Source organism: Sinohyriopsis cumingii, chromosome 2, assembly GCF_028554795.1.
Source record: "Sinohyriopsis cumingii isolate HCF-2022 chromosome 2, ASM2855479v2, whole genome shotgun sequence".
In the NCBI taxonomy this organism is placed as follows: domain Eukaryota; kingdom Metazoa; phylum Mollusca; class Bivalvia; order Unionida; family Unionidae; genus Sinohyriopsis; species Sinohyriopsis cumingii.
Window position 1 is genome coordinate 43,795,228 of NC_142962.1, and position 26,722 is coordinate 43,821,949.

Sequence of the window (26,722 nt, forward strand, 5' to 3'; positions counted from 1 at the left end):
GTGGGGAGGAGGGTGGGGATGGGGTGAATATAAATTTGCTGCAAAGTAAACAGACTTTATAGCTAAATCCAAAGTTGTCCTGGTAATTTTTCAGATTTATTGTATCTATATGTATCTCTTATGCGTCACACTGAAATGTCATGCATTTGGAAAAAAAATGACATCATTTTTCAAAGTACCTCATAGAGTATCTTTATACTAGCGTATTGTTAATGATATACCAACAGTATTATTTCTTAAAATAAAAGGTCTACAATAAATTGAAATTACAGTCACTCTCCTAAGTTGGATTAATGAAACAAAAATGCATTCTAAATTTAACTTTAAGTTTAATTTCTTTAATGTGACAAAAAGTATTAGAGACACTTTGGAAATGAAGAAACCATGGGATGCCGCTGCAAGTTTTGAATCTGCACCTATTGTGTGTTAGCCTTGACACAGACAAATGTGGGTCTTTATATATAAAGATTCAAGAAAGTTAATTTCCCACAATATCCTAGATACAATTATGACAAGTATAGTGGAAAGGGATTATCTTATAGTTATGCTAGGTGTATATTGGCCTAAATTGTGGAGCAGTTGTAATGATTTGTCTTGTGTGGATACTTGGCTTAATTTCTTGTATGTGTAAAGGCTTGCTTATACTTCAATAAACTTCTTGATAAACATTGTCCTTCATTGATAATTTTTATGCTTGAAAATTGTACTACTTGGAACTGTTCTTCCATCTACCCTCACCTATGCCATTTTAACGATTTTATTCACTTAAACGGATCACATCAAATTCAAGCCAACAACAAATATTAAATGCTACGTAAATTGAGTTAATACAAAATTAGTTTCATTCATTCATTCTTTTGCATACCAGGACCCAGAAACCAAATTCAAGCCAACAACAAATATTAAATGCTACGTAAATTGAGTTACACTGTAATACAAAATTAGTTTCATTCATTCACTCTTTTTCATACCAGGGCCCAGCAACCAAATTCAAACCAATAACAAATATTAAAGGCTACCTAAATTGAGTTAATACAAAATTAGTTTCATTCATTCATTCTTTTGCATACCAGGGCCCAGCAACCAAATTCAAGCCAACAACAATATTAGTTTCATTCATGAAATATAAATATTAATTTGAACTGTTAACAAAAGTATACTGGGTCCTTGTTGCAGATGGTAAGTCCTTTTCGCGAATACAGTTAATTATTTATATTAAAAAGAAATATTAAATGTCATGTAGAATGAGTAAATACAGTAGAAATGATGTAGAAATATTGATTGAACTATTAGCAAAAACGTACTGGATCATTTTAGCAGACGGTAAGTCCTTTATGCAAAAGGACCCATTTAGAAGAAAAAAAGGACAGAGTTTTAAACACTTTATGTTAAAAAAGATACATTAAATGCTATGTGAAATGGGTCCCTACATACACAATTTCTTTTGTAGGATATAAATATTGATTGAAACTGTTAGTAAAGTCATCTTCGGTCCTTTTTGAACACGGTAGGTCTTTTTTGCAAACAAACACACGTCCGTTTCGCGAAAAGGAGTCCTCTTCACACCTTATAGCCACCGTACCAGCGTGTACTTCCGTTTTCGTCACTCTTTAACTTTTGGTTCCTTTCACGAGGGGACCGGAGAAGCTGCTCACACCTTTTTTTCAACTCAGTTCGACCTTTTGGTTCTTCTTTGATTAATAAGTATATACAAAAATAACACAATCACTCAGCTACATATAAATTAGAATTAGTTTCAGTGCTTACTTTCGTGTATTGTCCCACCGGTTGGTTAGTCCCACAATATAAGACATCGACCCAGATATTACGTTTTGGGGTTTTTTGTCTTACTGTATATGTAATGAAGCTGTGTGGCGTGTTTCGAGGTCGACTTACATCGGAACTAGAAGTCAAATTTGCCGGAGTATCTCAACACTTGGTTGTCCTACAATGTAGGACGTTTCACATGCTATGTTTTGGTGCTGTACTGCTCAAGTAATGGCCTTGTGTATGCAGATTAAGTTATGGCCGTCTGAAGAATTAGGTCTTTAATTTTGTCGAAAAACATCAATATAGGCTGCCAAGTGTGCGAGATAATACAATATTTAATACTTTTTAAATGTCGGGGTCAGTGTCTTACGTTGTAGAACTAGGTTATGCAGTGTAATGAAAGTCTTGTGTAAGATGCATCACACATATTTGTGTATTTGGTAACCTCCAAAACAAAAATATCAGGGTAGGCATTTTACATTTTAGGATTTATGTGATGGTTCATTGCAGGTACTTGAACAAAAATAAGAAAAATTCAAAGTGTTCAAGTTCATCAGAACACTGCATTTTACAATGGACCCCATATATAAACTGCATTTAGTATTACAGATGGGGTTAAGTTTTGAAGAAGGTGAGGAACTGTAGTCACTATGTACGAATATTTCTTCAGGTAATTGTTTTCTTCCATTGAAATAAAATTCATCCCAATATTACCCTACACTCCATAAAAATACACCAGGAATAAAACTTCTTGCAACTGACACAAATTAATTTGTAGATTTGTTTTAACTAAATAGTGTGTTGGGGCATTATTTCCAGGTAAATTGATGCTCTAGATCAGTGTGAAAGACACGTCAGATTTATGTGATGATTCATTGCTGCTATTTGTATAGAAATATTTTAAATAGCTTTTCTAAGTCTTATTTATAGAACTAGATCCGTAATTTTATACATATGAAGTTATGATAATGTTTAATTCATAATTCTGGTTGTTTAGAAAGCTGAAAATGGATCCAAATGACAACTAATTTATTTGTAGAGGACAGTTGCTGACATCATGTGGCAGATGAATTAAAAATGGCTGCCATTTATAGCCTATCTTGTGCTGAAAAATGGTGTTAAACCCTGCAACAATAACAACAACATGAAAATTAAATCTATCTTTCTGTTACCCGATATTTCCTTGGTCTTAAAAGTTCACAAGTTTTTTGACTGAAATATTTGTTTCAGTTAATACAAAAAATAAAGGTTAAAAGGTCTAATTTAGTGGTGTCATTATGGGAGTTTGGGATTAACTGAAAAATTATGGTTACAGATCCCTTACCCACTTCTGATACACCCAAGATTGCTCTTCCACTTGGGATTTTTGTACATGCATGCATTCATGATTGTAACCCACTCAGAATCATGATATGATTCATGTTGTCACTGCTTGGTTTGTAAGCATAAGAATATGCTCAAATGCTTTGAATATGCTTTGAAATGACCAAGCGAATTTTCCATGAGGCATCCCAGTATTATATTACTGAAGACAAATTTATACACTTACAAACATTTACTTGATTTTTACTGCCTGTAGATCCACTACCTGTTTTGAGTCAGTAATGCAATGGTTTTATATCTGTAATCTGTGACATCAGTGGTTTTCCATTTCTGTTTCTACCAGCATCATTTTGATCTCCCATGTGTTAGTAATTTTATCTTCAATGGCCATTGTGTACTTCTTGGTAACTGAACTTGAGTTCACCCAGGTACTGTTGATATGTTTGAAACTGGTCTGTATAATCACTTGCAGGATGCAGTGAGGATAAGATTGCCATTCAGAACATTGGTTCTCATAATTCTTTCATTGATCGCTACTTGCAGTGGAATTTACACTGGCGATGGAATGTAGTTCGATCCACAAAAAAGTAATATCCATCCTTGACCCAGATGTAAAAGTAAAGTTGCCAGTGATATGATTCATGTTGTTACTGCTTGGTTTGTAAGCATGAGAATATGCTGAATACTTTTTGAAATCACCAGTGTGCTTGTTCAGCTTGAAATTTGGCACTTGGAGTCATTGACAATCATGCACATACTTTATAGCCTTTGTGGCTGTAACATCTCTATTAATCAGTGACCAATTATGTGATTTCAGCCCACTTGTCCTTGGTATGTAACTGCACTACTGGATTGAATAATGGGGATCCTATAACTTTGTTTACTAAGGCAGCAAGTTGTCCTCTCTCAATGAAGCATTATTTGCATATTATTTTAAATGAACTCGGTACTTCAAGTACTGGAATAAACCAGTTCAACTAGATGTACTGATCAATTTCAGGATTTTTCTTTTTTCTTTAAACATTATTTATGTTATAATGAATAGTATATTTAATGTACTAAGCGCTTCACATACTGGGATAAACCAGTTCAGGTACACAAATGAATTTTGGGAATATTTTTTTAATTTTAAAATAATCTTTTTAATAGCCTCTGTGGAAAAAGTACAAGGGTCATATTATTTTGGGCATATAGATAATATCAATATAGCCAAATTGTCTCTCAAACTGTATTAATACTACTATACAGCTTTTCACCTTGAAAAGGATGATCAACATCTTTTGTAACAAGTTAGTTTCCACTTTTACTTTATTCAAAGAAGTATGAACAGACTTACTCAATGACTTGACAAGACCTTGTTGAGGTTCTCTTGAACAGTGTAAATTTATCTGACTGTTTAAACATGAAAAGTAATCCTTTGAGGTATGGACAGTTAAATTCTAGATGACAACCACTTCTGTTTAAAAACACAAAGACCAAAACAGAAAACACTGAATTTACACTTTTAAATGTGAAACTGTGTGTGTAGTGCTTAGACAGTAATGGTCCAGTAATCAGGCTGAGTTTACATGTACACAACTATATACTTGATCATTTCAGACTGCACATGTACTGTAAGGGACTGGTCATTTAATTTATGGGGTTAAATTGATCCTTCTGACTGGGGTATTCCTTATTCTGTCATTCATCATAAACTGCATTTATTTTAAGTAAAACAGGATATGGCATAGTGTCCATTTTACAAATCAGAACACTACTTTAGTTTTCAAGCTGATATCACCCCACTTTAGAAACTTAAATGGTCACTTCATAATAAAGACTTTGCCTCAGCAGATGATTAGAAATTGTCAAGGCAGTGACCATTTGTAAACACCATTATAAAATGCTAGCGTCAGTAGATAATATCAATTTCAGCTTGGGAAATGTTTCTTTTTTTTAACATGTGAAGCCTTCCAACTTGGCACATAGTACATAATAGCTCAAATTATGGTTCTGTCATTAGCAGTGGAAGTTTAGTAATTGTTCCTAATCTGACTTCATTATTTTGTTAAAATGAATAATAGTGTGAAAAACTGTGAAATCTTAAATGTTGAGAGATTTTATTGCTCTTTCTCCTTCCCTCCTCTCTATGGATAAAATGGCATTAAATTTACATTTGTCTAAGATGATGTTGTAACTTTGCACAAATAAAAGCATGATTAATAGCAGTAATAATGTTTGCTTTATCAGTTCCTTTGACCATTAAGCAGTACAGTTCTATTTTTCAGCAAATGTTTGAATCACAGTCATATACAGTACGATGCAATAATGAATCAGTCTGAGTGGAAACGACTGTATGGATCTCATTTATCACATTTTATATGTAGTAGAACCAGTTAATAAAAGAAGTTTGGTCTCTACATTTATCTTGTATTGGTTTAGTGGTTTCTACTGCATCCTGCAGAATCCTCTACTTAAAGTAAAATACAAGCATAAGAAACTGTTAGATCTATCTCAAGTACTTTTTTGTGCAACAAATCATATTATTGTTTCTCAGTGATATGTTACTGGAATGAACATGTGCATTCATTTCCTTATTTCTGTTGCAGTTCGCACAATATACTTTCTTAATTATATGAAAGTCAGTGATATTGCACTCCCTGCAGTGGACAGAACGAAAATGAAAAATAAACGTCCCAAATTTTTTTTAGAACAAAATCATTCATTCCTGACTGAAGTAAAACAATATTGTGCAAGTTTTGATAGTTACCCCATACATTAGGCTGAGTTTACTCTGACTTCAATATAAATGTTTAAATATTGAAAATGAAGTGGCAAGGATAATAGGAAACTCAAACTATCCACTCAGAAGTCCTCATTAACATAATTTAAGATATATGTGGAGACAAAATGATATACATTTGTTGGAAATGAAAATCTCATCTGAGATTTTAAAATTGTCCACATTATTGTTCATCTCAATGATTCACTGATTTCAGAATATTTATAAACAATTAATAAAATTCACTTGCTAATGACAGAACAATAAATTGATCTGTTTAACATGTCAAGTTGGATGGCTTCGTGGGTTTGAAATGCACCTTTCCGAAGCTGAAATTAACATCATCTTCAGATGATAAAGTTTTATAGCTGTGTTTACAATGGTCACTACCTTGATTTCTGCTGAACATCCACTTAGCCAAAGCCTTTACTAGGGAGAGGCCATTTAAGTTTCTTTGGGGAGGGGAGTAAATACTTGAAAAGCGATGTCTTGTTCTGATTTATAATATAAAAGGGTCATTATACCATTCCTTGCTTTAATTGATTTTTTAAAATTATTTTGTGACAATTGACAGAATAAAAAATACCCCGATAGGAGGGGAAAATGTAGGCTTATAAATAAAAATGACCAATACAGTACACATGGAATCAGAATTGAAGTTTCATAGTTGTGTATTCAGCCTTGTGACTGGTTCATTACTTTATAAGGACTAAACATGTGGTTCCTATTTAAGTTTAAATTTGTTGTCTGATAAACAAGGTGTGTCTCTCAGCAGGTAATTCATAAGTTTGTTCAGATTTTTTAAAACTGAAGTAAAAGCATTAACTTATAACAAAATAAATCTATCAACATTTTATAAATATACTGAATATACAAGACTTTGAAATTAATTTTTGTTGCCTATATATGTGATTGATGTCTCAGTCCATGGTTATTTTTCATTTTATTGGCTCTTCAAATGTCAATGGGCAAAGTCTAGGCGCTATGGAGATTTGTAGGTATTTATTGGTCTGTCACGGAATGTTATCGTGGAGCAAAAGTGGAGGGGATTAAGTCCACCACTGTGACACGTGGGTTCCTAAAATTTATGTGAGCTGTACTGTGTGAGTATTGAAATGTGATACTATGAGTAATGGCATGTTATTCCATGAGTAAAGGCATATCTTATTATGAGTATTGACATGTCTTTCTGGGAGTAATGGTGTGTCTTACTATTAGTATTGACATGCCTTACCTGGAGTAAAGGTGTAGTTTACTGTGAGTATTGACATGTCTTATTACAAGTATTGACATGTCTTACAATGAGTTTTGACATGCCTCACTAAGAGTAATGGTGTGTTTTATTTGTGTATTGACATGTCTTATTACAAGTACTGACATGTCCTACAATGAGTTTTGACATGCCTTACTAAGAGTAATGGTGTGTTTTATTTTGAGTATTGACATGCCTTACTATTAGCATTGGCATGTCTTATTACAAGTATTGACATGGTTTACTATGAGTAAGGGCATATGTAAAACTAATGGTTTATAATTTAGAGAATAAGTTTAAAATTCAGTGCAAGGGAAATTACAGCTTTTTATTCTGATTTTCTTTTGGATTAAGTACGGAATCTACCTCATCAGGTGAAGTACCTGCTTTTTAATGTAAATTTTTAAACAGAGTTGCATTTTATTCTGTTTTTCCCCCACAGTAAAAAAGCAGATTTTGTATATTTATTTTTTTGGTCCTTTGATGCATACTGCTCCGGTGGTCTAGTGGTTAGGATGTCTGCCTTGAATGCAAGAGGTCATGGGTTCAATCCCCAGCCGAGTCTTACCAAAGACTTATAAAAATGGTACTAACAGTTGCCTCACTTGGCATTCAGCATTAAGAGGTTAGTGTTAGGACTCTTCAGCCTGGTGTCAGGATAATGTGACTGGGTGGGACATCATGCTACATGTCTGCATCATGATGCCCCAGCGCTAGACATCACTATAAACTGCCACATTACAGACATCGTAGTGATATGACTGAAAAATTGTCAAAGGTACGTTAAAAAAATCCTAATTGCAAACACACAAATCCTGTGCTGCTTAACAAATTTAGACAAAAAATTTCACAGGTCAAAAATATGTCAGGTATCACTCTATGGTCTTAAAATAAGTAATAGAAAAGAGCAATAACCAACAAGTTTAACATAATTTTCTTTTTTAGAATACAAAGTGCAAATGTAAAAATAATGTACAGTATTGCGAATTAAATCCTGAACAATCCTAGAAATACTAAAACAAGCCCTTTTGAATAAAGTTAATGAATAAACTTTAGTGATATTTCAAATAATTTTCTGTTCTGAAGGTGTTGATGTGCCATTAATGGTCTCTAGTCACCAGTACAGTATACTAATTAATATACCAATGGCTATATTGGGAATGATTTGCCAACAGTCTTTTGCTGAACCACAGCAATATAATCCAAGGTTTCCTTGCTTGAATTCACTTTAATTCCAAATTAATGTCTTGTTCCAAGAATATTTGAGAGCACTTATGTATTTCAAGAGAATTATAAATAATTTCACCCAAATCAAATTCTGAATACAACAATACTACTGATTTGTATAAATATTTTTGTTTCTGTTGATAATGATTCTGATATTAAGAGAAAGTATTAGCTATGTATTAGTTGTTTACAGAATTAAAAAAAAATAAAGGATTCTGGTCAAGTAGGCCATGAACTTGATTTTGGATAAGGTCAGCTAGAAGATAAAATTTTACATAATCCATGGCATATAGTGAATAAAAAAAACTAACAAACATTGCAAATTAAATGTACATTACTCAAGTTAAATTTTAATGCATATGAAACTTCTCATTTGGCTTGAATCTCTAAAATTGATTTTGTGATATTGAATTCTATATTAGGTTTATTTAAGGCCAAATCTTTGCATACATATTTAATGGAAATGGTCATTTGGTAGGAAGTACCCCTGCTTACCATTCTTTCATATTTTTTTTTTATCTTGCTTAGTATTAGACTTTTAACTTTATTCATAAGTATAACTTTGGAGATCAATAGATTTAATGAATCTCAGTAATGCAAAATGTTGTTAATAAGGATGCATTTATTCAGATGGAAAATGTAGTTACAACAAGTTCAATGAATCAAGCCACTGAAGAGCAGTTAGCATCTTACTGGGTTGCTTTTTTAGTCTTGCACATTGTTTTGTGTATGCCTTTGTTTATTAAGACATTTGTAATCCTGACCAGAGATACTGACTACCATTCGTCAGTTAACATTGTAGACTAATTTGCCAGCATGTCCTTTCAAATCAGATCTAGAGGGCCCCAAGTGGTCTAAAGCACTCCGTTTTGGCTCACTGCCATCTCACCTCTGTCTGTGTGGGTTTGAGTCTAGGATTTGGACAATGTGGGTATGTGAGAAAGCTTGCCAGTAGCTTCTCGTGGGTCAGTGGTTCTTCCTGGGTTCTTCCTCCACCATTAATAATGGCAGCCATGCATGGCCTATCATGTGCTGAAAAATGGCGTTAAACCCCACAACAACAACTACTAATCAGATCTAGCTCTTTGATGATATTTGGGCTGTACTCTAGAACTGATAATTAGGGGCAAGTTTCCTCTCAATAAAAAAAGATTAATTTTTGAAAAATGGTAAATTTCATAAAGTAAAAAGGGTGGGGTTTGCAAATATGACAAGCAAGTGTTATAGTTGACTTTTAACATGAATTCTGTAATCATATATCCTAGAATAGACCTTGGTTGGATGGGTGCAACAGTTTTTCAGTGTTATATACTTGTATGAATCATACTGTAAAAATGTGAGGTCACAATCTCCAATAATTAGATGTATGGACTTTGTAGTCTGAAATAAAGAATTTTTATCTTATCTTCTTATCTAATCTTATCTTATCAGAGGGTCCTTGATGGCTACATAGTTTAAACTGTTCATCTTGATCAATCACTGCCATCTCACCTCAGTCCACATGGGTTCAATTCTTGGTCTTGGCCAGTATGGATTTGATAGCTCACCAATATCTTCCTGTGGGTAGTTGGTTCTTGGGTTCTTCCTCTACCAGTTATACTGCCTGCCTTGTATAGCCTATTGTGTGCTGAAAAATGGCATTAAACTCAACAACAAAAATTTTTATACAAGAGAATATGATATGATTTACTGTTCACAGATTTATGTCTAAGGAAAGCAAGTAACCTGAATATATTGTCTTTTCAGACCTGTGCAGGATGAGGTCTAATGGTGTGTGCATTGTTGTGATCTTCATGGGGTTAATATGCCTCAGTAAGTCAGACGATGATGAGAAGAAAGTCAAGAAATTGCAGATTGGCATTAAGAAAAGGGTGGATCCGGAACAGTGCAAAATGAAATCGAGGAAAGGAGATGTGCTTAGCATGCACTATACGGTAAGTGACACAAGTGGAAATATCAAAGAGTGAGAATAGCAAATTTTTATCATTGTTGAATAAAGAAAAATGAATTCTTATTTTTTAGTTAATCTTGAATGAATATGTAAAATAAATGTAAATACATACCACAATTTCATTTAATTCCACTGAGCAGTTTTATGATGTGGCCAATTTATTTCCAGCAATCAGATTGATAGCCAAGGGTATGAAAATTGCCACAATGGATACAGTTATGACATCAGTAAGTTTCTCATGGTACAGCCAAGGGTATGAAAATTGCCGCAATGGATACAGTTATAACATCAATAAGTTTCTCATGATACAGCCAAGGATATGAAAATTGCCACAGTGGATACAGTTATAACATCAATAAGTTTCTCATGATACATTGGTTGACCAATTTGCTGTTGCTGTAAATTTCATGTTGGATTTATTAACAAAACTGCACTGAGCAATAATGTTACATTATGTAAGTGAAGATGAATACAGATTATGGAAATACACAAGAAAGCTCTACATGCTGTCAGATATGTGCAGCCGATTATGATAACCTTGACACAATAGCAGTATGACTATAAGTGATTCATTTTTTGTACTCTTATTAGGAGACTAGTAAGCTGTGTTATATAGAATCAAACTATATCTAAATTAAATCCAAACTTTCACCAAAAATTTCAAGTCACAATAAATTGTCATCTTATCACATTCCAGAATTAACTAAACGGTGTAACAGTATGGATCATTACTGCTTTCACAGATAAAGAGCTTACAGACAATGGCAGCATCCTTTGCAGTTAGTTGTTTATCAATTGGAGGAATGAAAGAGACAAATTATTCTACACAAAAGTGCTAAAAGTAGAAACTTAAGTGAATGCTGAATTTTATACTCCTTTTCGTTGAATAAAAATTGGTCAGTCACAAGCAGTTTGCTGTCCTTTAATGTGCATGGTAACAAGAATAATTAAGAATCTGATCGATGAATTATGTGGACCTCTATAGTAAGCACTTTTTTTCTCTCAGTCCATCCATCTCTTGAGATGCCTATTAGTGTATCAATGTGCCCTTCACAGTTTGACATGATACCTTTAATGGGAAGTATTGGATTTTGACAAAGTTTTATTTGAATTTCATGTAGTTGAGATGTCAAAAATGTTTGAGTTTTCTGTCATCTTCAGAGTGCTAGTCCTCTTTATTTTTTTGTCTCTGGAACCTATCTTTACCAGGGATGGTTGAATTTCAGTCAGATTTGGCATGCTGCTGAGGCCATGAAGTGGTTTAATCCACACTCTGTATTATCATTTGCATTTCACTCTGACTGCCGGACCTGCTGGCTTTGACATTTTGGCATTGTGGATTGTTGGATTTGATGAAACTTTCAATGAGTTTAATTTCCAGAAATTCATATTATGACAGAAGAATCATGACCCATCCTCCTTACTTTGGTTCCACAGCCTGACTGGTAGAGCTGAAATGGATACCTTAATTTTCCTATTTTGAACATTTCTTGATCGAGTTCATATAGGATTAAAATATTACGTATCTTTATTGACATCCCTACCCGCTACCAGGTAGCGTTGAGAACTCTTGTCATCAAATATAGAATTAAATTAAATGACATTTTAGGGGTCTTGAGTAAATTTGTGAGGATATATGAATGAAAGTCAAATGAATATATGCTATTTTCATCTTCACATTCAGTATGAACTTAAATGTTTCTTTAGTGCTGAAGACACTATATACAGAGGTAAAGAAGGGTTGAAACTTGATAAGGGCTGTTCCATTAAAACATACATGGCACCCAAGGAAGGCATTTTTTTAGTTATAAATTAAATTAAAAATTAAAAAATCACAAATTTTAAGTAAATGCTAGGGTGCTAGGCTTACTCAGTGAAAAGGATACAGAGTGCTACATTTCAAGATTGCCTGAGCAAAAATGAATGGAAATAGCTATGTTATGTGCAACGTGATGATTCATAATTTATGCATTATGATCTCCTTGTAAGTTTCAATTTCAGGTCATTTAGCAGGCTTTATTCAGTTTCTATGTAAACTAATTCAGCATTGCTTAGTTTATATTTTACATGATTGTTTCTTGTAACAAATGCTGCCAAACTCACTAGGTAGACCCACAAATATTTTTCAATTTTCTTTTCTAATAAGAAAAAATGGTTCCAATTTGAATATTATATTATTCATTTCTGACCATAAATCATAACTTAGGAAGGAACATTAGAAATAAAGAAAACTTACAATGCTCCATTGAATTGACAAGATCTTGAAGGAATTGAGATTCCAGTATTGCATGGAATCATGGTCCTTGAATACTCATCATCTTCTGACTTGAGATTTGCAAATTAATAATTTTAAGGCACTTATCATGAAGAACATGCATTATGCACCCAGTTCTTGTTATTTTGATTTTGGTCCTTATGGTGCATGGAAAGATGTATTAACTTTGTGATTCTTAAGTTGCATGAAACACTTCAAGTATGTTTTCTCAAATATAAAGTACCAAAATTTAGCAAATTACTGGCCCAGTATTTACCTCATGTCTTAGCTGTTCAGTATAGTTGGCACTGGATATAGAAGTGGATTCCATCAGTCCATCCATCCATTTGTCAGTCACACTTGAGTTTCTTTAACATAATTCAGACAATTTAGATTTGTAAATAAAGCTTTGTAAACATATCAGTCTTATCCCTATGTGTCATTTGTTATGAAGAATTGTGTTCAGTAGTTTTTGTTTTACATCATGAAGTAGTTTATTGAAATCCTTCGTATTTTTAATGACTGAGAATTTTCCATCACCTAAATATGTAGCTGACTTCTGTCCATGTACACTTCATATGCAGCTATGATCTATCTGAATTATAGAAACTTTTTGTGTAAGAACACTTTTCAGTTTTAAGGCTTTAGCAATTTCCATTGCCTTTTAGTATTAATGTACAAGGTGTTTTGGTACCAATGTTCTGTACAAGGCCTTTTGGTATTGGTGTACAAGGCCTTTTTGTTTCAGTGTTCAGCTTTTCACAACAATATACGCGGCGTTTGGTACCATTGTACAAGGGTTTTTCAAGTTGCTGTGAAAAGTTAATTTGCAGCATTCATAATTGTCTTGCATGCAGAACTCATCTTCATGACAGTACAAATGCAAAGTCTAGTATACATGTATTATTTTATTGATTTTGGTGTCCACAGGATGAGAGGTTGAAATCTATTAATTTTTTTTAAAGGGTAAATTGGAAGATGGTACCGAGTTTGACAGCAGCTTAACACGGAATGATCCTTTTGTGTTTACCCTGGGATCTGGCCAAGTTATTAAGGGATGGGATCAAGGTTTGCTCAAGTAAGTGTATATTGTCTTTTTTTAAAGCTGTCTTAAATTTTTCATGTTTTCTTGCAATTTGCATACAACTTTTCTCCTTGAATGCCTACTATCTAATTTTAATCAAGTTGCTGTTTATAGTTGGCCATGTTTAAGACAGGTAAGTGTATATTGTTGTGATGTTGTATCTACACACGTGTAAGTTAACATAATGAATTTTTAACATATGTTAATGTTAAAATGATCAAGCAATTCAAGGCACAGGCTGTAAACATGATTAAGAAAATGCATATTCATAAATATATACATTTTTAAGGCAGACAGGTTACTGCAGCTTATATTGCATGTATTGGTGTCATTAGTTTTCAGTTGCTGTAGCCATATGCTTTACATGCATGTAAAATGGCTACATTTCTGTTTTTTTTTACAGCATGTGTGTCGGGGAGAAGAGAAAGCTGGTGATTCCCTCAGACATGGGATATGGAGATAGGGGATCTCCACCAAAAATACCAGGTATTATAGGCCTTCTTTTTCATTTATGACATCTGTGTAAATCTGGCATGGTACTAACTTATCCAAGTGTGGTGTTTATTGTCATGAATAATCCAAAAATACCAGGTATTATAGGCCTTCTTTTTCATTTATGACATCTGTGTAAATCTGGCATGGTACTAACTTATCCAAGTGTGGTGTTTATTGTCATGAATAATCCAAAAATACCAGGTATTATAGGCCTTCTTTTCCATTTATGACATTTGTGTAAATCTGGCATGGTACTAACTTTTCCGAGCATGGTGTTTATTGTCATGAATAGTCCAAAAATAGTGATAAATACTTAAAGACACAGGTTGTTTCTTATATCATTGACCTCCCCCCACCCCACCCACCAAACATTGTGGCCAAATACAAAGGGTGATAAACAAAACGAAAGGCAGGCTGGTGTGGAATGGAGTAGTGGTAGGATGAACTATTAAAGTGGTTGAGGGTCCTGCTACACAGCATCTGATACTTGCATTGACCTAAAACTAGACAAAGTCCATCACATCCTGTGTTTATTTTTCTGCCATTTTTGTGTTAATTTGTTCCCAAACAGAATTTATACGGATTTGCAAAATTAGTTTTTTCAGTCTGATCTTCAGAACTTTATATTAGATTATTAAATTCCTTTATACAAAACAATTCTAATAAAAATTGTGTACATTTTTAGACTTTGTATGCTCCCTATAGCATAATCATCGCAGATCTTACAAGAATAGAGAAATTTGAACTGATAGAAAGTTTGAAAGAAAAGACAGATAGACAAAGAAATGTAGAAAAAATGCAATTTTGCTAGAAGGTTTCCTCATTTTGGTCTTTTTTTTCTTTTTCAATCAGGACTATATTACTTTCACAGAACACATGCACAGTTGTGTACAGAAATCAGATTTAAAAATGTTCATGCACTGTTGTATGCAGGCATCAGATTTAAAATATTCATGCACTGTTGTATGCAGGCATCAGATTTAAAATATTCATGCACTGTTGTATGCAGGAATCAGATTTAAAATATTCATGCACTGTTGTATGCAGGCATCAGATTTAAAATATTCATGCACTGTTGTATGCAGGCATCAGCTTTAAAATATTCATGCACTGTTTTATGCAGGAATCAGATTTAAAATATTTATGCACTGTTGTATGCAGGCATCAGCTTTAAAATATTCATGCACTGTTGTATGCAGGAATCAGATTTAAAATATTCATGCACTGTTGTATGCAGGCATCAGATTTAAAATATTCATGCACTGTTGTATGCAGGCATCAGATTTAAAATATTCATGCACTGTTGTATGCAGGAATCAGATTTAAAATATTCATGCACTGTTTTATGCAGGAGTCAGATTTAATATGTTCATGCACTGTTTTATGCAGGAATCAGATTTAAAATGTTCATGCACTGTTGTATGTAGAAATCCGATTTAAAATGTTCGTGCACTGCTGAATGCAGGAATCAGATTTATAATGTTCATGCACTGTTGTATCCAGGAATCAAATTTAAAAATGTTGAAGTACTCTATGCAGATAAATCTTAGTGTAAAAAATGTGTTTCAAACTTGAACTTAACTATACAGTTATGCATTGGCTGAAAATGAAAATGTAATGCAGAATTGACACTTTCCAATGCAGAATAGACACAAACAAAATGAACCAGAAAACAAATGTGAATCAAATAAAGAATGCACATTTGAAGACAATGAAGAACACATATGCAAAATGCAGAGTGTGTGTGTGTGTGATTTGGATTTTTAACGAAGCTTTAACAATTTTTCAGTTATATCATCTTGATTCTGTAAAATCTTTATTTGAAAAAGAAAATGGAAAGGAAAGAAAGTTTTCTCACAAGTACTTAACTGTTGTAATTTTACACTTATTGCAGTTATATTTTATCACAAATTCAGTTCAGTTGATTTCATTTTATGCACTTTACTTTATTTTCAAATGAGTATTGATCAAAATAAATAATTGAAAGTAATTAGCACAAAATCGGAATACATTTCTGGGACTATTTACAATCACAGGGCACAAGTGTGCTGCCTAATGTTTCTCACTTGGGTAGTGGACATAATGTCAACTTGTAAACTCAGATTTACATGTGTTGAAACTGTAAAGAGGAATGAAAGTTTTGGAGCACCTAGATGCTACATTGTCTATTAATGTTGGCATTGTTTAAAATGTATCCATAGCTATATGTATCAGATCACTTTCTGTGTGTAAAAACGATTATACAACCAGCACCTTATCTTACCCCTCGGGACTAGCCCCAGATTCATAACTTTGAAACTATTTATAGCCCCAAAGTATGTACACTTGGTTTAGGTTTGGGGTTTTGGATCTGTGCAATCAGCATGGATTGCGGAGTCTGTCCTAACCATTTAGAAGTACATCCAGGGGAGCTGCAGATTGCTTGGTGGTTTACTTGTTGGACTTGTGACCAGAAGGTTGTTAGATTAATTCTCCTTCTGATCAGGCAGGATCAACTTCCAAAATTACTTTTGTTAAATTATTTTTTTTATACTTAAAAGCAAAAGATGATAGAAAATATACCTCTAAGATAGTTTGTGATAATGGCTCTGAATATATAATGTACAATACATATGAGGTGGCCCTGAGTTGCCAAGTGGTCTAAAGCGCTTTCCATTACAGATCAGTGCCATCTCACCTCTGTCTGTGTGAGTTTGAGACTCGGATTCAGCCACTGTGTGTATGTGAGAAAGCTTGCCAGTAGCTTCTCGTGGGTCGGTGGTTCTTTCCGGGGTTTTCCCAGGTTCCTTCTTCACCATTAATACTGGCCGCCATGTATAGCCTGCGTGTGCTGAAAAATGGCGTTAAACCCCACAACAACAACAACAACAACAACAATGCATATGAGCATACAAATGACAAATGTTTTATACACTTTAAAACATAAAACTGTTGCACTCTTAACCAAACCTATGAAACTTACTTCAGAATAGTAAAAAAATTCAAATGTGGTGTTCAATTATAATTCTCCGCAAGTAAATTTATAAACTGGTTTCTGCAATCTGTATGTTCTTAAAGCAAAATCTTTATCTTGCATATAATATGTAGAGTTACATTTATTAATGGGCATCATTGACAATTTTAGTTGTTCATACTAGATGCTACATTGCATTATTAGCAAATCGCACACAACTTTTTCCCTTAGAAAAAGAAAACATATTTTCAGGTTTGATCGAACTAAGCCCACTTTTTAAGGTGTTTTGTCTTGTGGCTTTATTTAGGTTTTGTCTGGCAATAAGGTTAAAGTGTCCTAAGGATAATGCAGCAGTAAAAACCTCATCCACAAGATTGTTAGAATTAAATGGTATTGTGCAATGAAATTATTATCAGCTCAGATTGTTACTTGTTATATTGCTATTTTTAACCTTCCTTTTGTTTAAATTACAAATCATTCATTACAGTACCTAATTGTGCAGCTTTTTGTTATGTTGTTAAAATACCTGTAAATAAAATTTATAAAACTCCTCTGACAATCATATTTTTCTGCAAGGGGGAAAATTTTGCATACACATAACCTTTGATACTAAATAATCCTTACAATAAGTTACTTTCCATTCCTCAATTAATTTATTTATCTATGTTTAGAGTTTAATGTTAGCACAGTCCAAGCTGTGCAGTGCAGAGTAAGCTTAGGTACCCACTAAATGGCACAAAACAAGATAAATCCCCAAATGGTAAAATCCTAAAATACAAGGTCCAGTTTTGTACATAACTGCACTTTTATAAAAGACGAAGACCTTCTTTGTTGGAGCATCATGGGACAGGAAATGCTTCAGGACTTCAGTGCTACCATGGCGGTCGGGTTGTGATAGTAGTCAGGGTAAACTTCACTGTGAACTGGATCTGCTACAATCAAGAAATTTTGTAGGATGTTTCTTGAGGTTGAACAGATGAGAACAAAAGTTTCAGTTCCAGATCATGGAGTCAGGCTTATGAAATGGATGGGGTAAAAAATGTTTTCATCCATGTTAAAAAGTGGATATTGCTATGTCTTTATTTGGAGAGTCTTTACATGACTATACGTTGAATCGATTCCACTTGCATCTTAGATAAGCATGGTCTTTATCCTTCATGTAGTCCTTAAGTTTAAAACCGTATTTTATATGGACAGGTGAGAGGGTAGTGATCAGTAAAGGTGAGCTCCAACACCAATGTAGGGCCCCAAGACCATTGTAAAATTAATAAAAATGCACTGTTTCCCAAACTGTAGAGGAACTAGTGTCAAAGGTAGAGCTAATTATTGGCAAGAGTAAAAACAAACAAAAAAAAGGTCCAGCACTGAATTAACTTGTAAGTGGTTGTGGTTGTAGGGTTTGACGCCATTTTTCATGACAAGATAGGCAATACATGGCGGCCAGTATCATTGGTGGAGGAAGAACCTGGAAACCCCCAGGAAAGAACCACCAACCCATGAGAAGCTACTGGCAAGCTTTTTCATGTACCCACATTGGCCGAGCCCAAGACTAAAACCCATGCAGACATAGGTGAGACAGCAGTGATCTGTAACGGTGAGCACTGTATACCACTAGGCCACTTGGGGCCCCAACTTGTAAGTACTAATGACTACCATAAGTGTAGTTAAGATTGCACTGACTGAAGTCAACAAATGCAGTGATAAATATATGTCACAAATTGGAATTTGTAAGTCCTTCATAAAAGCATGTGCATTGGCACTATTAGAAGTAGCACCTGGTGTCTACATGGTTTTCATTCCAATCACTGTTGAAAGGGAGACTACTCTCAAAAGTACACCCTTTTAGGACTATTCTTGTCTTGCTAGAGAGGGCTGATAAGATAGATAATGGACATACCAGTTCTTCTAAAATATTATGATTAGGTAATGTGTTCAAGAAGATAGTATAAAAGGTTAAATTTAACGTGCAGACTAATACTGCTTTGACCCACTGTTCTGAATAGAGAAAAACTCCAATGCTTCCAGTCTTGATTAAGAATTATTTCTCTTTTCAGGTGGAGCAACACTAATCTTTGATGTGGAGCTTTTGAATATTGAAAGAAAGGATGAATTATAGAAAGAAATCTTTGCATTTGGTAGTTTATTGTTTTATGTTGTTTCATTCCGTATGTAAATGTTGGATAATTGAAATTTGTGTATGTTTATGATATTGTCATAAAATAATGTCTCATTTGTATAGTTTAATTCAGTTTACTATGCATATGTCATCCTAAATAGTGTCATTGTGTAACAAATCAACAGAGAGAATAGTGTCTTGTGTAACAAATTAACAGAATAGTGTCTTGTGTAACAAAATCAACCAAGAGATTAGTGTCTTGTGTAACAAATCAACCCAAAACAACAAAGAGAATAGTGTTTTGTGCTTTAAACATTTATTCATATAAAGACAAATTTGTGATAAAGTAGTCAAGCCCTGAGAGCCAAAATGTTGATTTATTACTAAAGGTCACAGAGTTCACAGAGCTGGAGCATGAAGTGGCATAAATAAATACTATCAATTATTATAACATTTTATCCATGTGATATTATAACATTTGTGACATGTTATAACATTTTGTGATTTTCTTCTTATTCAGCACTTATTGATAAGCAATCTGCTCACTGACACTTGAATTCCATCATGAATTGTAAATTTATACCTAAAATTTTAATATTTGGTAAACTTCTATATATTCAGAATTAATGTAATGTGTTGGATTTTCTTTTATTTTTAAATGGTTCCAACCGGTTTTAATTTTCACCCATCATCCACCACTTTCTCCAAGTAAAACAAAAATTGTAAATGAAATAACTCTTCTTGCTTGTTCAAATGTCCATAGTTTTCATCTGAAGTACAGCACTACAGCTACATCACTGTGATCTTCTTACATAATTATGTTCAGTGGATTTGTCTTGTCTTTTTTACTTAACTGAATAAAATTCTATTTCTCCTTCTTGTCTTTTTATTGTAGCACCAACTTTGTTTAATTGAAATATGTGACAATTACTTTTGGCTACATATTAAATATGGACATCAATTTGGAATATTTTTTATATAACTTCTGTCCTTTTTCAGTCACTGACATATAGGTTAGGGCTGTTCCAGTAAAACTTATATCCCCCCCCCCCCCCCCCCCCGGGGACGGCACTTCAAAAGAACTTCTGTAGGAGGTTGTGTTTCGAACTATTTTGATTCTGGCTGGAAGGTTGGTTAGGAAAATCACTTCTGTAGTGGGTTGTGTTAACAAAATGAGAAATCGCTGGTGGGGTTGTCAGAAAGAAGGAAAAAAAACCCGAATATATATTTAAAATCGCATCTAACCCTCTCCTAGCGGTCTAACATGAATAAAACATTGGGTCAGAAAATGATGCCAGTACACGCAAGTACACATAATTTGTACGAATTCGCATACTTTTAAAGCAGTGATACACGTTCAGCAAATTATGTCACTGTCGCAGATATAAAAAAAATGTGCTTTGCGCAGTATGCAATTTTTATTAAACTCTTAACTTTAAAAGAGCTTTTCGCGACATAATTTGCGCTACCGCAGCTCTCTCACAGCGCTTACTGCGACATCCAGATATCTGGATACTTTGGTTCGACATGAATATCAGTAGGGTGGGAAAATCTACTGATATTTACAGTGCTTGAATTAAGAGGCAGAAATACCCAGAGATGTACATGTGGTCATTTATAACAGTACATCAAAAAAACAACTTTAGCTTTCATTATTGTGTTCATTTCCGAGTGTAACAGAATAAGCAGTGCACGTGACCTCGGAATCATGACATGTTGAGACTTAGACTTGAATGAGTATTTTGGGGTTCAACGGCAAACTGACAAAGATTGTAATAAGATTCGGGAGAAAATTGCTAGAACTGATAGTTTAGAAAGGACAGTAGCCAAGTGTAAGAAAGTGTGTGATGCCTAGCTTAGTGCTTTGAATAAGACCTTCCTTGGATCGAAAAAATTCAGACTCACTCTGATGAACAAGCAGGAGCTATGTCAGTGTTATACAAAAATGTAGAAATTAAACTCTACGGCAACCAATAGTTCTTATAATTTGCATGGTTTTCTGAGAGGGGACTGCAACTTTTCCTGGTGGGACTCATATTTTTACCAAAATGGGAGCCATGGACTCTTAATTTTAAAATCCTAACGAGACCTCTGGTTCAAAACTGTTCTTTTTGGAACAGAGATATCCAAGAGAGAATACCCATGGGGCCCATACATGTGAGATGTTGAAAACTGCACAACCATAAAGAACAGTAACTTGTTCAAGCTAGTTACGCATATGCGTTTCAGACAGCAGGCAATGAAAGGAGTTCACAGCACAGAATAATATTCGTACACGGAGGAGGAGGATCATATTAAATTCAGAAACAATTAACAGATTAATGCTCATAGGGAACATCAGAGAATCCCCATACAACATAATTAAGTGTGTGCAGATCTCTAGTTGGCAGAACCACTGTGGCAACAAAAGAATAAAGAGACAAACTTTTATATCATGCAGATGTATGACCAAATGATGTACATGCTCTCTATGTGCAAAAATTATATTACATTAAACATAAGAGACTGAGTGATCTGTGTAAACTCAAAGCAAGATGCATAAAATTTGTCCTGTTTGTGTTTGGTTCTTCCTATGTATATTTTGATCATGGTGGTATTTTCTGCAGACCTTTTGGCACTTAGTTCCAAGCCATCATTTGGTATTTGTATTGCAAAATGGATAACTAAAAAAGTCTATTATCTAGTACAATACATTTTTAAGCAGTATCATTAACTGATGATGAAATTGATGAAAAAATACTTGATGTCATTCTGATATATGGATTCTTTACTACACTACTAATCTGTTCATCCTGATTCATTTTTTACCATCTCCTTTAGTTTTAATGGTACCAATACTTTTAATAAAATTGTAACTTCTATTTTCTTGCTATCTAAATATTTGTAATCATGTGTTATTGTCAAAAGGTAAAATGTGCTTAGTGTTGTAAAATCTAAAACTATTAATTAGCAGAGGACTAAAGTAAAAAGTGGACAGAAATTATTGCCATATTACAGTGTTGTTAGAAATAACAGAATAGTTGTACAAGATGTATTTTGCACGAAGTTGTAGAACTAGCGCTAGTATTGTCACCACATATTCTACTTAAATAATTATATCATTATTTCTGTATATTCCTATCAGTATTTTCCCAGTTGTAGTAATTTTCTGATCTGATGTTGTTCATTTCTTGCGCAATTTTTACACATCAAGAATTCTCACCGTATCATTAAAAAACCATGTAGTCTGCACCAAATTGAGTTTTCTGAGAAGAAATTAATTTTTTTAACCCAAAAAATCACTGAAGCAACAAGTTCTTGCATTAAAGTCTCACATTAAATAATATTTGAAGTAGTCATGATAGTAGTTTATGTTGCAACTATACCAATTTCACCTTTGGTATATCCAAATCTTGAATGTGATGGAGGAACATAGCTCCAAAATAAACACCATCAATTTTAGAACCTGTTCATTGACTATGAATCAAGTATCCAAGTCCAACTGAATTGTATGAAATTTTTTAATTCTTTTGACAACATCATAATTAGTTGTCAAATATGGAGTGAGCCTATGGTCTTAATGCTATCCCAACCATGATCCCACCATAACCATGTGACCATGCCCAATGACATCACAGTAATAATCACTATACAACTAGAGATGACATCTCTTCAAGAATTTTGATTTCAGAAGAGCTGTAACAGAGTGGAACAGTAAGAAAGAGTTGACAGATATTTAGGTTATTTCCACCACCACCACTTCCTCATTGGAGATCTCTCACACACAAAACTGAAAAGTCATTCTGCAGGGGAGATAACTTGACTATTCGATTTTATTGGTCTCTGGTTATCCCATGGTATTTCTCTTACTTGAACATTATCTTACAGTGTGTCTATTCAGCATGATTGAAAAAGGCTTACAACCATTGAGAGTTATTAAAGGACTCACATTACTACAGATGTGAAAGAACGAGAACCATATTATAAATCATTGAAGATTATTTAAAATAGAGTATATATGGGTTTTACTGTCGCTGATTGGTTGATAATGAAAGTAAGATTTTAGTAAAAACAATATTTTGAGAGCTTGTCCTACTTGTAACTGAAAAAAGTGAGGGACATTGTTTTATTAACATAATTTTCGTCCCTTTACAGACCCCGAGTTTGGATGACTCATTACTGAAATCAGCAGCTGACTCTTTGGTGCAGTATTGAAAGCACACATTTCAAATTTGTATAGATCCAGAAAATGGTGCAGCTGTTATGGTTTTCTTTTCACAAAAGCTGTCATCATAGATGTGTCTATACTGATACAAATTTGATCATGAGCACTCAAAATTTTAAGTCACTGAATTTTAATATCATGGTGTTTGCACAGGTTTACAGTGGGAACTGAATTAGTACAGAGATTCCTGAACTCTTGAGTTTTGTACAGAAATATTGAATCCATGCAGAATACATCCAGAAATGTAGAGGTTTTCAATCTTTGATTTAGTCTCCCCATTGTGTTTCACACTGATATGCATATTCACAGAACATTTGTATAGTAGTAGGAAAAATGAGAAATTTAGATACATATCATAAACAAGACAAACAGTATGTGGGGGGGACAAGATTATAAGAACAGGCTGGAATGGAGAAGTATAATAAAAACAATAATGAGTTGAAGTGTGCCTCTTTTTTATGTGTGTAACATTATTTTCTTAGCTTCAGTAAGAAATTTCATCAAAAGGAAGACAATAAAGGGTGTACAGTTAACTAAACCAATATGAATTTAGCTACTTAAAAGCTGTATCAAATCGATTTTAACCTTCTGGTCTGTTTCTGTCCGTTCTGGTGATATGTCCATTGAATCAGTATGGTTGGAAAAAATATTTGGCAAATTTAAAAATCTTTTGGCAGATTATGATTATACCCTAATTCTGCCTGAGAGATGTGAATAATTTTATTTCTTGGTTTGTTGATTGTGGTTGTTGCTCAATTCAAATGCATCATTGAAAAACATTGATGCATTCTCATACTTTGTTACAAATATTTATTACAGATGCATATCTCCAGATATCTGTATATATAGCTTGAATAAGTTATAACAGTTCTAGTTGGAACAATGAACATTGTTAAGAGAAAATTTAAGTGAGCTAAACTGTAAACTTTTCGGCAGTGTGTGATGCAGGATTGCTCAAGTCTTTTCCATCTCATATGCTCACCATGAAAAATCTATTTGCACCAACTGATGATGACTTTTAGGTAACTGTCAGAAAGACTTAACTGACGATATTCTAAGGTCTACAAAAATTACTTGAGTAAAAGGTTATAAACTCATACAGCTGTGGTAAAAATGATTGACTAGTACCTTTGCTGCTGTGGCCACAGTTGATTAGTTGATTGATTTAGTGTGGTTTAATTTGGGTTTTTTTGGTGATTTTTTTTAACAATATATTAGGTGGAGAAAGAATCCTGAAAGACCACCAACCAAAATTGGTTGATCTGTGACACAAACTCACTCTGTGAGATGTGCAAGTGATGTAAAAGCAAGCACCTTAGTATACTTGGGCACATGGAGCCTCTGTTGATTTGATGTTTATCTCCAACAGCCGAAGTCATTTAGACATGAGATCATTATGGCCTTTACACCATTTTCAGATGAAGAGTATATATGGCAGCCAGTTTTACTGCTGAAGAAAATCCAAGTCCTTTTGAGACACCAAACACCACTTATGTAGAACCACTGACCTTCCACAAGTAACTGGCAACATTCTCATTTACACATTGGCGGCAAGTAATCACATGACAAGCATCTTGTACCACTGCAATGGAAGCCCCTCATATCTGTATCACAAGACAAGCATCTTATACCACTCTGCCATGAAAGCCCCTCAGGCCGTAGGTATAAGTCTCATATGAAAGACTAGAAGTGGGAGATGGAACCTGTGACAACTGGATTGAAAGTGCAGAATGTTATTGCTAGGCCATCAGTGATGATGATGATGCTATTGACAATACAGTTAACTGCAATGACATTGATTTTATGAGTGCTCTGGAAAAAATGATTCCTAGACTTTCATCCATTTTTTAAAATCTAACTTATGATATAAAAATGTTTGACTTGCTATTTTTTTAAAATAACTTTATATTAGCCTTGCAACAAGGCGTAAAAATAAGACATCGGTAACTGAAAAAGATGTTCTTACAAGAAATGGTATAGTGTAAAAGTATGCAGAAAATATGCAACATCACTTCCACAGGCATCATTGTTTTCTTTTCCCTGACAAAGTATATAAGTTTACCAAAACATTTATTGAAAAATATAATAACAAGGAATCAAAGAATCTGACCACACATTTAAAGCAATACAAAATTTAACTATTATTCTAATCAAAAGCAGCATGTCTGAGAACAAAGAAAAATAGCAAGACAGTGATCACTTTAGTAAACACAAGAGTTTAGTAAGGGTACAAATCAGGATTTCTATATTAGAATAGAAATATCTATTATAAAATCTGTATTCATGGATGTTAAATTAGTAGGTATTTAAGGGACTGATCAATGACATCTACAAAAAATAAGCCACCATGAAAATTTGTGATTTCACAGTATCAGTAACATACTTGGCTGACAGACAAACAAATTATATGATCTATAAGAATTCAGTGGATTACCTCCAGCCAGCTGTCATTTAAATCGCTTCTGTTCCCAACCCAATATTAAAATCGCTTCTACCGCCCACTAACCTATAGCCAGAAATTATGTTAAAAAATTATACTTCTGTAGGGGGCACTGTTTCTCAATTAAAACACATCTGACGGTGGATCATAATTTTTTAAAATTGCTTCTGTTGTGGGTTGGTTGAATTTGAAAGTGCCTTCCCCCCGGGGGGTATGTTTTACTGGAACAGCCCTTATGTAATTAATATATTGACATATATATTTTGTACAGTTGTACTAGTGATGAATGTATCTACAAGCAAGTGTTATTGCAGTCAGGTCATACCAGCTATCGGGTCAGATATACACATATAAGGTTGTAAGCTGACCTATAAAGCTTTAAGAATACACCATTCATATTCATAGATCACACTCCTAGTAAAACTCATTGTTCATCTTGATGATGGAAGCCTGTTTACCACAGTGAATCAAAATCATACCAGTAATGGAGTTGCCTATGTTCAGTCAATTACATTATTACCTCCTTAATAGTAATGGAGCTCATTCATAATGGAACTGTTCTTAGATCTTCACAATTTTGTTTACTTTGATGACAGTAAGATCAGAAATGCATTCTCCAAAGTGGGAGCAAGCTAAGCCAATCAGATGCAAGATAACCTCGTTATTATGCATGAATCATGCTCATTACATATATGCCAACCATTATGCTTTTGACATAATCATTATGCTTTTTTTTTCTCACTAAATTACGCCATACGCGTAAATGTATTTGGATTTCGTGTTTTTAGTATATCCCCTCCCCCAAAAAATTAGTTTTCTCATTTTTATTAACATCCCATTTATCTTCCAGACTGTATTCTAGAAAAGACTGCTTCTGTGTAAATATGACATA

General features: G+C 33.8%; 1 protein-coding gene across 1 annotated transcript; it reads left to right on the plus strand.

Annotated features, from left to right (window-relative positions):
- The first annotated feature begins 1,574 nt into the window (after nt 1-1,574).
- LOC149804732 (peptidyl-prolyl cis-trans isomerase FKBP2-like) lies at nt 1,575-20,061 on the plus strand. The gene is made up of 5 exons (XM_089943597.1): nt 1,575-1,704; nt 10,080-10,267; nt 13,504-13,616; nt 14,026-14,108; nt 19,125-20,061. The coding sequence occupies exons 2-5, from the start codon at nt 10,091-10,093 to the stop codon at nt 19,184-19,186; spliced, it is 435 nt and encodes a 144-aa protein (XP_089799723.1). The 5' UTR covers nt 1,575-1,704; nt 10,080-10,090; the 3' UTR covers nt 19,187-20,061.
- Nucleotides 20,062-26,722: the final 6,661 nt, after the last annotated feature.

Excerpts from the sequence above, each read along its gene's own strand:
- LOC149804732 (XM_089943597.1), top strand. The coding sequence starts at position 10,091 with ATGAGGTCTAATGGTGTGTGCATTGTTGTGATCTTCATGGGGTTAATA. Across the intron at positions 10,268-13,503 it reads TGCTTAGCATGCACTATACG|GGTAAATTGGAAGATGGTAC; the intron begins GTAAGTGACACA and ends TTTTTTTTAAAG. Across the intron at positions 13,617-14,025 it reads TGGGATCAAGGTTTGCTCAA|CATGTGTGTCGGGGAGAAGA; the intron begins GTAAGTGTATAT and ends TTTTTTTTACAG.